Source organism: Jaculus jaculus, chromosome 8 (assembly GCF_020740685.1).
Source record: "Jaculus jaculus isolate mJacJac1 chromosome 8, mJacJac1.mat.Y.cur, whole genome shotgun sequence".
Taxonomy (NCBI): domain Eukaryota; kingdom Metazoa; phylum Chordata; class Mammalia; order Rodentia; family Dipodidae; genus Jaculus; species Jaculus jaculus.
Genome location: NC_059109.1, coordinates 44358363 through 44373534, shown reverse-complemented (window position 1 = coordinate 44373534; position 15172 = coordinate 44358363). Strand labels below are relative to the sequence as shown.

Below are 15172 nucleotides of genomic sequence, written 5' to 3'. Positions count from 1 at the left end.
ACATTCAAATTGTTTCCCCTGCATTTTTCACTCTCATGCCATCAGCATGGGAGACTGGCACAGAGGTCATGTAAGCAATTCTATCTAACGTAATCTCTTAACTTCATAGATGAGGAAACTGAGACCGGGAAAGCAAATGCCTTGTAGCTAGGAATGGAGAAAGCAGCCTTCTGACTTAGGACGTTCTGTGCCCATTATACTGCATGCCTTCCCTTTACCACCCAGAGAACTGCCTCCCATGTGGGTGCCCTGGACTACCACATCATCAACTTTCAAGTCCATCTGGGCTCTTTCTGACTTTCCCAACCTGTCCTCCACAGGCCAGTGCAGCAGTGACCTGTTCCAGTCCACACACAACGTCATTGTGAAGACTGAACAAACCGGTGAGTGGTGAGAGGTGAAAGAAGCCAATTTGGCTAGGTGAAGCCCTGGGGAGAACAACTGGGAGGGAGGACGAGAGAGCGTGGGAGCACGTTTGGCAGGGAGCCCAGAGAGGCCACTTCCCCGCCTGCCTTCGATGGCCACCCTACACCGAGCCTCTTGCCTTGCCCTTGGGACCAGTGACTCCCAACTATGCCTGATATGGAGACAGGTGCTAAGCTTCCCTGGGAATTCTAAAAGGATCCCCATTACTGTCTTAAGGATATTTCCCCATGGCAGCATTTATGGTAGGCTCCGAGTGGATTCTACATTCAAGTTCATTCCCTTTGCTCTGTCCTAAAATTGCTGTTGTGGAGGTTGCTTCCCCCACGAGAAATTGGTACAAGTGCCACAGGTCCTGGGTCACCCCCTATGTCCACACTGGGGAGATTTTTAAGCCACATGGGTTGATCAAGTTTGCCACAGGACTCCCCGAGGGTAGTTTGGCACTCACCATGAACAGAATTTGATCTGGGGGTGATTTTGAGTCACTTGGTGCCAACATAAGTCCATGCAGTTATTTACTCTTTTATAAGGGGGCTGGTCTACAGTTATTAACAGAAACAAAAACAAGAGGTGCTGAGCTTGTTCATTAGGCCTTCTGAGCCTTGTTCTTCTACTTAGGTGCTGGGGGGATGGGTGATCTGAATGCCTATGCTTTGTGGGCCTGCCTCTACCCTGGAGAAAGGCCAGGACTTGGCTAAGAAAGTGGCCTTGACCTTACAGTTAGCCCCACTGGAAGGGGCCTGAGTGAGCTTGGAGAGATCTCAAAGAACTTGATAACCCTCCTCGACCATCTGGACATTCTTATGTTACCACTTCAAAAAAGCTGAGCTCAAGGTTGCAGGAGAAGGTTCACCCTGGGAGCAGAGGAGATGAGCCTCACACAGGGACCCACACCCCTAAACCTCTTTGGTTCAGCTTGTTTTCAGAGACAACAACAGGTGTAAAAGGTGACCCAACAAGGACAGAGGGTGTAACCTCAAGAGATCGGGCTTGGGGTGCCCAAACACGTATCTATGAGTTAAAATACCAACTAAATCCCTATGTCGTAAACATGAGGACTTAGCCAGTGAGTCAGGTTTTATCCCATTTATGCTTTAAAAACAAAATGAAGTACATTGCTAGTGACTTGGCTCTCACGCTCGGAACCTTGGGCAGGAGGGGAGTGGAGGTAGCTGAGGTCGGGGGGTCCTGGTGAGGTGGGAAGTTTCTATAGGGGACAAGGTGAGAGCTTTGTGCTCTTGGCCAGCCAGGAATGACATGCTTGTGTTGGAGACCAGCCCAGATGTGGGGGTTGTGTGGGAGTTGGACTTCATTTGGGGTAGGTAGAGGGGGCGTTTCCTTCCAATCCGAAATCTGGAGTCAGGAGGAGTGAGACATGCTTATGAAGCACACTGGAGAAGCAAGCAATGGAGTCTTCCAGAGATGGAGACAATGAGCCTACTGCTTAAAGCTACTCTCCCCCCTTCTCCTGGGTTAGGAGAAGTTCATGTCACCCCTGAAGTTAATTGGACAAACCCTAGAAGGAGGAAGCTGTCACCCAACTTAGAAGGGAGACTGGGCTGGAGAGATGGCTCAGCGGTTAAGGCACTTGCCTGCAAAGCCAAAGAACCCAGGTTCGATTCCCCAGGACCCACTGAAGCCAGATGCACAAGGTGGTGCATGAGTCTGGAGTTTGTTTTCAGTGACTAGAGGCCCTGACATACCTGTTCTCTCTCTCTCTCAAATAAATTTTTAAAAATTCCCAAAAATCAAAAAAGGGAGAGTCTCTTTGAGAAGACTAATAAGACCTTTCTGAAAGAAACATTGTCAGCTCTCCCCAGAAAATATCGTCAGGAAAAGATGGTCATTAATCACTAATGACTTTTAATTAACCCATTTAGTGGTCCCTAACAAGGCTTTCCCTCCTCCTCCGGGCATTTTTGGTGATTATATGGTAGAATGTAAGACAAAGCCAAGATAGGCTGGGGCAATTCCTAGGAAACCAAGTATTGATGTAGGATAGAATTGCACTCATTTCCCTGAAAATACAAGAGCTATGGATCACAAGGTTAGGGTTGTAGCAAAGCCATTTCCATGGTACCGAGGGGAAAAATGGGCTGACATTATTCTCAGGTAACCCACGTCTGTGGCTGACTGTCACTTCTCTGAGCAGAGACTTGGTGAGTTCTTCACTTTGGAGACATTGGCTGCTAACTGTCCCCCCATTTCCTGTTCCTTCTAGATCCTTCCCTCATGAACCCCTGGAAAGAAGAAAACTATCTCTATGACAGCAGCTATGGTAGCACAGTAGGTAACTACTTCCCCCTTTCTGAAGGCCCCTAAATACTTTTGTTCTCACTGCTGCAGAGTTCTGTCATCAGGAGGGGACTCTCAATGCCTTGTACCTTTCATTGTTGCAGATTTGTTGGACAGCAAAACTTTCTGCAGAGCCCAAATCTCCATGACAACCTCTGGTCACCTTCCAATAGGTAAGTTGTCCTGACATCTGAGGCCTGAGGGCGTCATGCCTGTGTTTACTGCTTTCTTGGAGTCTTTTTCACTAAAAGGCTAGGGAAGAAAGATGGAGAGATATCTTAGTGGTTGGGGTACTTGCCTGCAAAGCCTAAGGACCCAGGTTCGATTCCCCAGTACCCAGATGCACAAGGTGTCCCATGCGTGTGGAATTCATTTGCAGTGGCTGGAGGCCCTGGCATACCTGTTCTCTTTCTCTCTCTCCCTCTTTCTCTCACTCAAATAAATATTTTCTTTTTCAAAAAAGTCTGGGGAAGAAACTGAGTTGTCATTTACATGTGTCTGAGTCAGTATTTGTACACAGCAAAGACAACCGACCTAGATTTGTCTAGAAGCATTTCTGTACTGTGAAACCAGTCACCCTCTGTGACAACAAAAGTTTTTTCTGCTTTCCTATCTTTGCAATAAAAAATGGCTTTGGAGATATATCTCATAAAATTATTTGTACTTATTAGAGATAAGGCTAGCTTTCATTTTAAACTATATTTAAAATTAATTACAATGTAAAATTTAGCACTAGAGAAAGCATGTGAAGAGTGGATTCAAGAGGCCATTGAACGTATGGGATGGTTTGTGGATGAAGCAGTCACTGGGAATGTCTGAAAATGTTTGTATTGTCTTTTTTTCCCCCTGTTTTAAAGCCTAACCCTGATGGCTCATTAGCCCCTCTAATCAGTTAGAGAACCTGGACTGATTGAAGTCTATGCATAGCAGGTACATTTGACTATGCTTGGCTGCAACCAGGCATTATCCATGACTCCCGGTTAGTGTTAGACCAAGTGATAAGGTTGGCACCTGGGAGGTCTGGGAGAGGGGCTCACATGCCTTTGTACTCACTCTGGAGGAACTTGTGGAATAAAGTATTTCGTGCCGTTTCTGGACCTGGGTGCAATGAAATGGCACCGAGACATCAGTTGCCAGAGAATCAGTCTTCTTTACGTCCAGGAGAACAGATTGTTAAAGTTCATTTTATGAAGGATTCTCTGAAAATGTAACAGGCAGACTCAGGAGATTGAGTTCCCTAGTTGAGCTGAACCTGGGACACGTTCAGAAACTGTAAATCAGCAGGGTCTTCATGAAAGACAGCATATAATTAAACAACAGCCTTTCCTCCGCTTTTGTTTTTGTCATGTGTATATCTTTTTGACTTGAAATACTGAAAGCTTTTGGGGTGTTTTGTTTGGGAGAAGCCCCTTGTATGAGGTGGGGCTGGGAGCCAGTGTAAATGCTTCTGGGCTTGTGGTTGAGACCCGAAGCTACTTCACTTCTCTCCTTTCTCCTCCCTACAACAGCACCAGCAGTGTGAATCCCTCCAAGAGATTTGTTGAAATTGGGAAGCAGGGCAAAGATTGGCAGGACTACATACTGTGTTTGGCTCCAAAGGAGCAGGCCATCTTGGTAAAATTTATGTGGCAATCGTCCCCTTCTCAAGATGGACTTTAAGGCTAAGAAAACCACCAGAGTTGCCCTGTCATTTTCTCTCCAACTTCCCATGTCCTTGCAGCTGAGTCTTTGATTTATGGAAAAAAATTCCAACTAAGAATAAAGTTGGGACTGGAGAGATTGCTTAGTGGTTATGGTGCTTGCCTGTGAAGTGTAAAAACCCAGGTTCAATTCCCCAGGACCCATGTAAGCCATATGCACAAGGTGGTACATGCGTCTGGAGTTTGTTTGCAGTGGCTGGAGGCCCTGGTGTGCCCATTCTTTCTATCTGCCCCATACTTCAATAAATACATAAATAAAATATTTTCTCCCAAAAGGAATAACGTTGAACCAACCAGTTCCTGAGCCTTAGGGTATTTTATTTTATTTTATTTTGGTTTTCGAAGGAAGGTCTCACTCTAGCCCAGGCTGACCTGGAATTCACTATGGAGTCTCAGGGTGGCCTCGAACTCACGGCAATCCTCCTACCTCTGCCTCCCCAGTGCTGGGATTAAAGGCGTGCGTCACCATGCCCAGCTATTTTATTTATTTATTTTTTTTTTTTTGAGGTCTCCAGGTAGCCACAGCTTTACTGTTTGGAAGCTAGGTCTTCCTTTCCTTTTCTATTTCATTATTAATTATTTTATTTTGATTTTTTTTTTTGGTTGGCATAGAGAGGTTTAGGTTTCATTCTGGCATTTTCAATACAATATCTCTTTTTCTGTTTTGACTTACACTTCTGGAATCTTAGAGCCCATAGAGGCCTTTAGGAATCAGTTTATTTCTTATTTTATTTATATTTATTTTATTTATTTGAGAGAGAGAGAGAAAGAGGGACCTAGAAAGAGGGAAAGAGAGAAAATGGGCATGCCAGGGCCTCCAACCACTGCAAACAAACTTCAAAAACATGTACCCCCTTGTGCAGCTGGTTATGTGGGTTCTAGGGAATCAAACCTGGGTCCTATGGCTGTGCAGGCAAATGTCTTAACTGCGAAGCCATCCCTCCAGCCCTGGGTCATCTTATTTCTACTTGGAGGATGAGGGACCCTGAAGGCCACTTATTTTTTTTTATTTTTATTTTTTAAATTTTTTTTTTTGGTCATTTTTTATTTATGAGCGACAGACACAGAGAGAAAGACAGATAGAGGGAGAGAGAGAGAATGGGCGCGCCAGGGCTTCCAGCCTCTGCAAACGAGCTCCAGATGCGTGCGCCCCCTTGTGCATCTGGCTAACGTGGGACCTGGGGAACCGAGCCTCGAACCGGGGTCCTTAGGCTTCACAGGCAGGTGCTTAACCGCTAAGCCATCTCTCCAGCCCCCGAAGGCCACTTACTGCACTGAATGAGCTTTCCCTGAACTCCCTGGGTCCTCACCCTACCGCCTCCCACTTCCGCATGTAACAGGTTAGGAAATGAGAGAAATAATTCCAGCGCTCCGTCAACTTCTCAGCAAGTCAACTCAGTGTCTGCAGTTGGTAGATTCTCCGGAGAGATGACCCTCTAGTAGGATGCTCATTGTAACCTTGTGTGAACTGGTTCCTTCCAGAACAGTTGAGTCTCCCCCACATGGGCCCAAAATACCCCCCAAAGACTTGCTATCTACCCCACAGTTTTTGCATTGCATGCTCTCATAAAATTGAATGCGGTTGAACATCCTTCTATATTTTCAAGCAAGTTCAAGCTGCGCCAAGGCGAGGCTCCCAATAAACTGATGGCCCTTGTGATAATGCAAGGTGGGAAGCAGGCTTTGTTTTGATTTCTCTGTCATCTGCCTGTTCCATAAAATGGCTGCCACCAGTGTTCTGATCTGCTCGATAGTACCACAGCCAGTCATGCCAACTCAGGCTTGATGTGTTTATCTACTGGCTTGTTGAGCCTCAAGCAAGGGTGGCATGGTCTATTAGAACACTGGAATTTGTATATCCCGTAAAGAAATGGCTCACAGCTGAATCATATGCAAATGCGTCTAATCTCTTGTTCTTGCATAGCAGCAGCTGGGCTCCAGGCATACCCTTCACTTGCATCATGAACTTGACGCATGTCACTGCCCCTTGCCTGGACCCCGTGGACCTTGGCTCCAAATGTCTGGGAGGGGGAGTAAGAGAAAGCCAGGCTAGGCAACCTCCCCAGAGCTAGCCATCATTTTTTTTATCAATTAACCACATGGATCATTTGAAAGGTCTGCCTTTTACTTTTGTGGCAGTAGGGAGGACAAAGTGGCAGAGGGGTTGTATTAAAGTAAGGTGGTAGATTAAAAAAAATATATATATATACAACTGGGGCTGGAGAGATGGCTTAGTGGTGAAGGTCCATGTCTGTAAAACCTAAGAACCCAGGTTCGATTCCAGTACCCACATAAGCCAGATGCATAAGGTGGTACATGCACTGGAGTTCGTTTGCAGTGGCTAGAAATCCTAGCATGCCCATTCTTTCTCTCTCTCTCTGCCTCTCTCTCGTAAATAAATAAATAAAATCTTTTTGAAAACATTGGAAAATTCTAGATCTGAAGACAGTCAAGATTTCAGCATTACTCCTGCATGTTGGAATGAGAGGAGCTGCTTGCACAAATGGGTGGGGGCATTTGGACACAGGGGTTCATCTTTCCCAAGGTGGAGGATATCTGGCTGTGGCCAATGGCTCATGTCTCAAAGAGGAATTTCACCATGGCATATCTAGTCTGTGCTCTTTTACTCTAGAGTCTATAAAATCCTAAGTGAGCCCTAGGTCCCTGAAATGACTAACAAAATTTCATGGGCATATGCCTCTATTCATTTTCTGGTACCTTAAGCCCAAAGTGATTGATTCTCTGTCAGTTTGGAACTCAAAAGCAATGGTTGAGGCCAAAATGCTTACAGACACTTTGGTTTTTTTGTTTGAATCCACCCCTGGCTCTGAAATCGTGGCCCTCTCCCCTCTTGGATACCATGTGAAAATGAGCTTTGCTTGTGGCCTGCTGGGTAAATGCCACTCTTTGTCTTCAGAACAACGTGGCCCTGTCAGGGTGATGCATCACTGGGAACCCGGGGTGGGTGCCAGACCTGTGGCAATGTCGTCATATCCTGGCGGAGTGTTGCAACCTTGTCCAGTGAACTGCTGTGAGGCTTCCTTGCCTCTCCTGTGAACTGGCCCCTCCAGAGTCAGAGAAAGCCTCAACAGGTATAAGCACTCCATGACAATGTTTGGAAATTCTGAACCAGAATGAGTATTTTTTGCCTCTTTACTCCCTCATCCCACCATGGCTTTTGGAGAAACTGCTGGGAATGTTGAGTTGGGACAAACTGGCATGTAAGATCGATGAATGAACCCATGCCAATGAACACTGGGTAGTACAGAACCAGGAGATTGGAACTGTTATTCCTGCTGATGCAGGCCCTATGGAAATGAACTGATTCTTGGCAGGAAAATATCTTTGGTGATTCAACATGTTCTTCTGTTTGGGAGAGGACACAGCACTGTGCTTATGGGCTTCTTGGATCCAACTGTCCTGGCTCTGCTTTGAGACTCCATGACTAGAGATAACTCATTTACTTGTTTTTCAGGTACCCTTGAGATCTAAACTGTGGCTCATGATAGTATCTACCTTGTAGGGCTGTTGTATGAATGCCAGGAGATAGTTCATGTAACGTGCATGGGACGGTGCCTGGAAGATAGTGAGGCCTCAAGAAGGAGGAACTTTTTCCTAATCATTTCATTTTCTGTTTTGTTTTATCTAGTGTTGGAGATTAAACCCAGGGCCTTCATTGTACATGCTAGGCAACCACTCTAGCCATGAGCTATATCTTCAGCCCTCTTCATCATTTTAATTAGGAGTGGATGGTCTGTGGTCCATAAACTCTTTGAACAATGGACCACTCCAGCAAATGCGTGCTCTGAGCCCCTCCCTTTGCATGCTGCATCATTGAATCTACAATGCCCTCTAAAGAAACCCGATGTAGGAAGTCCTGATGTAATATCCACAGAAAAGACAAGTTTTACTGGCCCAGTATTTTTTTTTAATTTTAAGAATTGACATGTGTTTAGGGGCTACTTTGTATTAAAAGTGGCTGGGTTTTGATTATAGGACTTCAAAAAGAAAAACTTTTTTACTGACAACTTCCATAAATATAAACAATATATCATGATTCAGTTACGAAATTTTGAGTAAGATCTACCTTGGTCCTCACAACCCCTGAAGTGCCCTCAGACAGACAGACAGACAGACAGACACACACACACACACACACACACACACAGAGCAAAATAATATCACTTACTTTTTCTTGCACATACTTACAGGGTACAAAATGGTGGTTTGATCCCTTTACACAGTGTGTGATGATCAAATCAGTTATTAGCATTACCATCTCCTTCCATGTTTGCCATCTTAGCGTTGGAAGCCTTTGAGACTCCTTGGTTCCAGTTCTCTCTGTGTGCGTAGTGAGTGATGTGTGGTGTGTGATGTGTGGCATATTCATATGCACATGGGTACATGTGTGCACCCATGCACATATGTATGTATTCAGGCGGAGGCCAGAGGTCAACATTGGGTGTCTTCATCCATTGCTCTCCACCTTATTTTTTTTAACTTTTTGAGAAGTTTTATATCTTTATTGAGAACTTTAACATATAAACAAACTATAATTTGTTCATGTTTTCATCCTTTTATCCCCTCCCCCCTGCCCTTCATCCTCTGAGAACTCTTCTCTTTCAAGGTAGCCCTTCCTCTGTTTTGCTGTCTCATTCCTTCTGTCATCCTCCATCCTCCACATCAGAATGTTGATGAGCTTAGAACTGGGCTGGGATTGTGAGAGCATCAGTAGCCACTGTGGGGTCATGAATGTTCCAGTCAGGTCATGTCAGGAGAACAGTATGCCTCTCATCTTGTGGCTTTTACATTCTTTCTGCCTCCTCTTCCACATCCACCTTATTCTTTGAGGCACGGCACTGACTGGACCTAGAGCTCACTGACTCAGCTAGATCAGCTAGCCAACAAGCCCCGAGGATCCTCCTGTCTCCTCCTTCCAGCCTTGAGGTCAGAGGCACATGTTTCTATGCTTGACTTTATGTGGGTGCTGGGGATCCAAACTCGGCAAGCTCTTTATCCACTGAGCCATCTCCTGAGCCCCTGCTGTAGTTCTTCATAAGCTATATAACAAATCCCTATAAACTACAGTCACCACTGTGATAGGCCACTAGACCTCACTCCTCCGGAGTAACTGCATTTTGTGCCTGTCATTGGTGTCCTACTGTTTTCATCACCTCCTCCTCTTGACCTCTTCTCTGCTTTATTATTATTTTTTTTTTATTTTTATTTGAGAGCGACAGACACAGAGAGAAAGACAGATAGAGGGAGAGAGAGAGAATGGGCACTCCAGGGCTTCCAGCCTCTGCAAACGAACTCCAGACGCGTGCGCCCCCTTGTGCATCTGGCTAACGTGGGACCTGGGGAACCGAGGTCCTTAGGCTTCACAGGCAAGCACTTAACTGCTAAGCCTTCTCTCCAGGCCTTCTCTGTTTTTTTGACATGAAACTTTTCAGCCTCCTACATACGTCTGAGAACATGTGCTCTCTGTTTTTGTTTTTTTTTTTAAAGGAGAATTTTCTTTTCATAGATCTGCCTCTGTCATCTCCTCTGTGGGGACAGTGACATGGCTGCCATAAAGAGTCATTTGTTAAACTAATCTGTGTTTCCACAGTCCACTGTGGGCCTTAGTGCTGAGCTCAGCCCACTCAATGGCCCCTTTGTCAGGGTGATTAAAATATAACTTTGCATGCCAAACATTGGCACTCCTCTGGCTTAAAAGCCATCCTTCTTTGTTATGAATGTTTACATTTTTGTATTATATTATAAAACACACCCTTTCAATGACCTACATCTTTCAGTGGCTTCCCATTGGAATGAAGCCTTTTACAAACTCCTATAAGGCATTAAAGATCAGAACCTCAGAGGCCACCATTGTGCCTTTTGCTCACAGCCATTCCGATTTTATTCTCCTTTGCATAGAATACCTAACATGCGTTGACCTCAGTGCCTTTGGACTAACTGTCCTTACCTGGGAACTCTTCCCCTCGCTGAATGGCCATCTTCCTCATAGCCTGTAGGTCTATTCATCAGAGCAGTGTTTGTGACCAGCTCATATTTAATTGCAAACTGTTCCCACTCTCATCCTTCTGTCCCCATATCTTAACCTGCATTATTTTCCTCCACAGCATTTATGGTGTTTTGTCACTACCACACAGCCAAATAGTGCCCAGCATGTAATAGGCACTCAATACATACCATTTATATGTGTGGCTACATACATGCAAATGAGACTTGCAGACTACATAACCTGAAGACATCTTGTCTTTCTCTTTAGCAGAGTCCCCAGATATGAAAAAGGAGCAAGACCACCCTGCAAAGCCCCACACCAAAAAGCATAGTAAGTGCTGGCTCTCTCAGGAGGCTCTCGGTCTTTCCATATGTGTTGGCTTTAACTAGAGGTCCAGGTTGTTAGGCAAACGTTTCCTCTTGGGAGCTTCTTTTCTGTCCAAGTAACTCCCTGGACAGCTATTTCTCAAAGTGAGGTCCCCTGGCTGTTAAAATTGGGACACTCAGTGAATCAGAACTTGTGAGCAGAGGATTGGTGGTTTTTCTTAATCCCAGAAAAAAGGTGGGGTTGGAAGGAGGATGAAGATGGGAAGAAATGCCTTGGATGCATCTCTCTTTGGGGGAACACTGATCTTTCATGTTTTTGGAGTTCTTATTCCAAGAAATGGCTATTTGTGCTCTTAATGATAAAATCTTGTGAAAATGTATAAACTAGAAGAGACATAGTATTCAAGGAGCATAGAAAGAAATCAAGATGGTGTCATGTAGAGGTATCAGAGAACCAGGGTGTCTTGACTCCCACTCCTCCGACTCACCCCATAAAACTGAAGATGTTAAGCTGGCTGTAGTGGTGCATGCCTTTAATCCCAGCACTTGGCAGGCAGAGTTAGTGGTTTGAGGCCACTCTGAGACTACATAGTAAATTCCAGGTCAGCCTGGTCTAGAGTGAGACCCAACCTCAGAAAACCAAAGGAAAAAAATAAAAAAGAATGCATCTAGTACCTTCTGGGAGTGAAATCAAATTTGTTGGCTAATCTTGTTTCAGGAGCTGCTTAATTTTTAAATTCAAAAAATATATATCTGCTTCCAATGGGAATTAATACAGTTGATAAAAAGTTATTTTCTCTATATGGGGAATAAATGTAGGCAGTATTCTGTGACACCCTTCCACCAACATATTCAAGGACTCCAAATTCTAGAGCTTTACTGATGTACATTTGGTGGAAGCCCAGATATTGGGTGGGAGAGAGTCACTGGAGAAATTGGCTGCAGGTGGCTCTCTGCTCTCTGAGGGAACAGCTTATGGAGAAGAATCCCAAGCAAAATGGGATGAAAGATTAGAAGAAACTCAACCAAGCCTACAAGATTCATACCTAAGCTTTGGTCTTGACTTTGGCAATTTTGATTATGTGACATTGGTCAAGTCATAGAAGTTCTCCATGCCTCAATTATGCTAGTTATTCCTTCATTCTCAAATGTCTAATATTTGTTGATTCTGTGACCTGTCTGTCCTGGTGAGTGGGGAGAAGCTGTAACTCAGTGTTCTTGCTTTTCATTGTGCTGTGACTCAGGCCTGATTGTTTGCTTTTTCATCAGACCCAAGAGGGACTCACTTATGGGAGTTCATCCGGGACATCCTCCTGAGCCCAGATAAGAATCCAGGTCTCATCAAGTGGGAAGACCGCTCGGAGGGCATCTTCAGGTTCTTGAAGTCCGAGGCTGTGGCTCAGCTGTGGGGCAAAAAGAAAAATAACAGTAGCATGACGTATGAGAAGCTCAGCCGAGCCATGAGGTGAGTCACTTCGTGTTTCCCCAAATGGCAAGACAGACCACACAACCAGCTCGTCACCCAGTTGTCTATCTGAATGGCCAGCTCATGAATTTACTTTCTTGCAGATATTACTACAAGCGAGAAATCCTGGAACGTGTGGATGGACGACGGCTGGTGTATAAATTTGGGAAGAATGCTCGTGGATGGAGAGAAAATGAGAACTGAGGCTCCTTGCCCTTGGAACATAACCCAAAATACACAGTACATGAAATAATCAATGAAGAACTCCTGGACGTAAATATTTCAAAGACTACTGATATTTCTCTGATATTTATGTACCATGAAGGGACAAGCACACATCTGCTTCTAATGGGAAGAAGGAACACTACGGTTGATAAAAAAAAAATATTTTGTTACTTTGAAGTATGTCCTATGTGGGGAAGAAACGTACACAGTTTTCTGTGAAATACGATGCTGTATGCGGTTATGATTTATTTTTGCCTCTATCGTGAAGTTCTTTTCTACAAGAAAACAGGGTTGGTAGCCTTGTGTTTCTTGCTAGGCAAAAGGAAAAAGAAAGCAGAGGGCATTAAATGTTTTCATATGTAAAATGGTTTAGAAACAAGGTGACGTGTCCTCCACATGAACTCCCCAGGAGAAGTGGACATGGTTGGTAGGATGAAGTCTCAGATTAATGGGGTGAAGTGGCAGAATGCTGAGAAGTTCACCTGATGTGGGAGGCAGCGAGTGAAGAACATGGACTTCCATGACCCAGTGTGGCCATACACACTGTGTGATCACATGACTTGGGATATTTAAATTGGCGGGAATAATGATGGGGGTTGGGCTGTATACTCATTCATGAGTGTGATTCCTCCCTATACCCTTGGGTGGTGAGTTCAAAAAGAAAAAAGAACTACAATTACCACATCTGGTCACTTCTAGCTATTTAGAGAGAGAGGTCAGCTTTGATTATGTTTTTCTAACTGTTGAACAATAAGTGGGGGGAGGAGGTGGTGGTGTGATATTGACTGATGATCTTACTCTTGTATCTCTGTCCTTTAAGGTTTTCTTGATGGGCACAGTTGACATTTTGGACTGGGCGATTCCCTTGTGGGAAGGGCTTTACTGTACATGGTGGAAGGGCTTTAAAACTGTGCATGGTGAGATGTACTGCAATGTCTGTGACCTGCGGAAACACTCTTTTCCCTAGACATCATCAGTTGTGCCCTGAAGGGCAAATGTACCCTTGACTGAGATCCACTTAGCCAGTCAAGGCAAAGGTTGTGATTTGGTATCAGAACAAAGGGGTTCGATAAGGTCTGTGAACCCCTAGAGCAAAGCAAAAACAAGCCCTAGAAGTCAACTGATTTTTTTTTTTTTTTTGTCTTTTTACACATTAGGGACAACCTGGAGGAGTTTCTTTTCAATATCTCACATGAGAGCCAAAATCAGATAAATTGAATAATGTAGCAAGAAAAGATATTTGAACTGGAATTGTAGAATGAAAATTATATTGCAGAAGAGAATGCTGAGAGAAGAATCTGTGTGTGTGTGTGTGTGTGTGTGTGTGTGTGTGTGTATGAGACACAGAGTGAGAGGGAAAAAAAGAGAGAGACATTTATAACTTTGCAGGTATAAATTCTTACATGGACTCATCTCAAAGTGAATGGTTTATTGATTTCTTTTGCACTTAGAAGAATATGTTTAAAAGAAAGAAAAAGGAAGTGACCAGAAGACAAAGCGGAGAGGGAGGGAGCTCCACAGTACATTTGGAGGTCTCTTCCTCTGCAGTGGGGTGCTGCGGGCACCCCAAACAGCCACCCCCACCCCCAGTAGCCAGAGGAATGCAACACTACAGATCTTTGGAAATGGATCAGAGCAGAAGGCTCCATTTTACAACTTTCTTCTTGGTCCTCTCGTGTCCTTGGCCTCTCCTCCATCCTGCCTCTGTATCAATAAGGAGGAACGTTTTCATCAAGCACAGAGCCCTAGCACCGTGTATTACCCTGGGGTGTAAACACACACTCATGCACGCTCTATGCAGCCAGGAGGTTGAAAAAAAGGAGAACTTTGGGTTCTGTGGCTGGTGACTGTGAGTGTCCAGGAATGGCCTTGTGAAGTACAACCATGTTCATTCCATTTCTGCCTGGCTTCGTCATCTTCACAAAGATTTGTCAGGCGACAGTTACTGAGGAAGCCAGGAATAGGTACCATGGACAGCAAAGGTCTTCTGTATGCAACTCAGATATATATTTTTTAATTATTTATTTATTTGAGAGAGACAGACAGACACAGAGAGAAAGACAGATAGAGGGAGAGAGAGAGAATGGGCGTGCCAGGGCTTCCAGCCTCTGTAAACGAACTCCAGACACATGCGCCCCCCTGTGCATCTGGCTAACGTGGGACCTGGGGAACCGAACCTCGAACCGGGGTCCTTAGACTTCACAGGCAAGCGCTTAACCGCTAAGCCATCTCTCCAGCTCACTCAGATATTTTTGAAAAGAAAAAAAAAAAAATAAGACATACCTTGCTTTCCAACAACTACTGGGCCTTCCCAGTGTTTGGTTATGCAATGTGCAGAGTTAACTAGACATTCAGCATCTGAAGTAGTATAGCTCATGAGTGTGTGTGTGAGTGACATGAGTGTGTGTGTGTGTGTTCACACTTCCTCAACCCTGTGAGTTTTTCTTCTCCAGCTGGCTCTGGCACTTTCTGTACCTCCCCATGGCAGAACTGTCCTGGCTGGAGAACAGGGGAAGTGGGGAGAGGACCAGTGAGCAGAGTTCTGCAGATGAGTACATTGTGCTGTTTATTGAAACTGACAGTTTCTTGGCATCCAGGGCCTATTTAAATAGGCTGGAGTATTAAGTCCTCTGCCTACCTATTGTCTTGGCGTGAACTTGCTGCATTTTCTATGTGCTGTTCGTGACTTGGAGAACTCAGGGCAATTGACCCATGCCAACTTGGGGTG

At 44.7% G+C, this 15172-nt stretch overlaps 1 protein-coding gene across 3 annotated transcripts in view; it reads left to right on the top strand.

Moving 5' to 3' along the window:
- The window catches only part of Ehf (ETS homologous factor), a 46338-nt gene extending 31784 nt beyond the window's left edge, over positions 1-14554 (top strand). For 2 of the 3 annotated variants that reach the window (XM_004660817.3, XM_045156881.1), the window contains exons 4-9: positions 321-383; positions 2648-2716; positions 2826-2894; positions 10696-10758; positions 12024-12219; positions 12324-14554. In XM_004660817.3, the coding sequence (XP_004660874.1) occupies positions 321-383; positions 2648-2716; positions 2826-2894; positions 10696-10758; positions 12024-12219; positions 12324-12423 (560 nt within the window). In that variant the 3' untranslated portion in view covers positions 12424-14554. The remainder of the gene's footprint in view (positions 1-320; positions 384-2647; positions 2717-2825; positions 2895-10695; positions 10759-12023; positions 12220-12323) is intronic. The other variant, XM_045156882.1, reaches the window with a different exon arrangement.
- Positions 14555-15172: the final 618 nt, after the last annotated feature.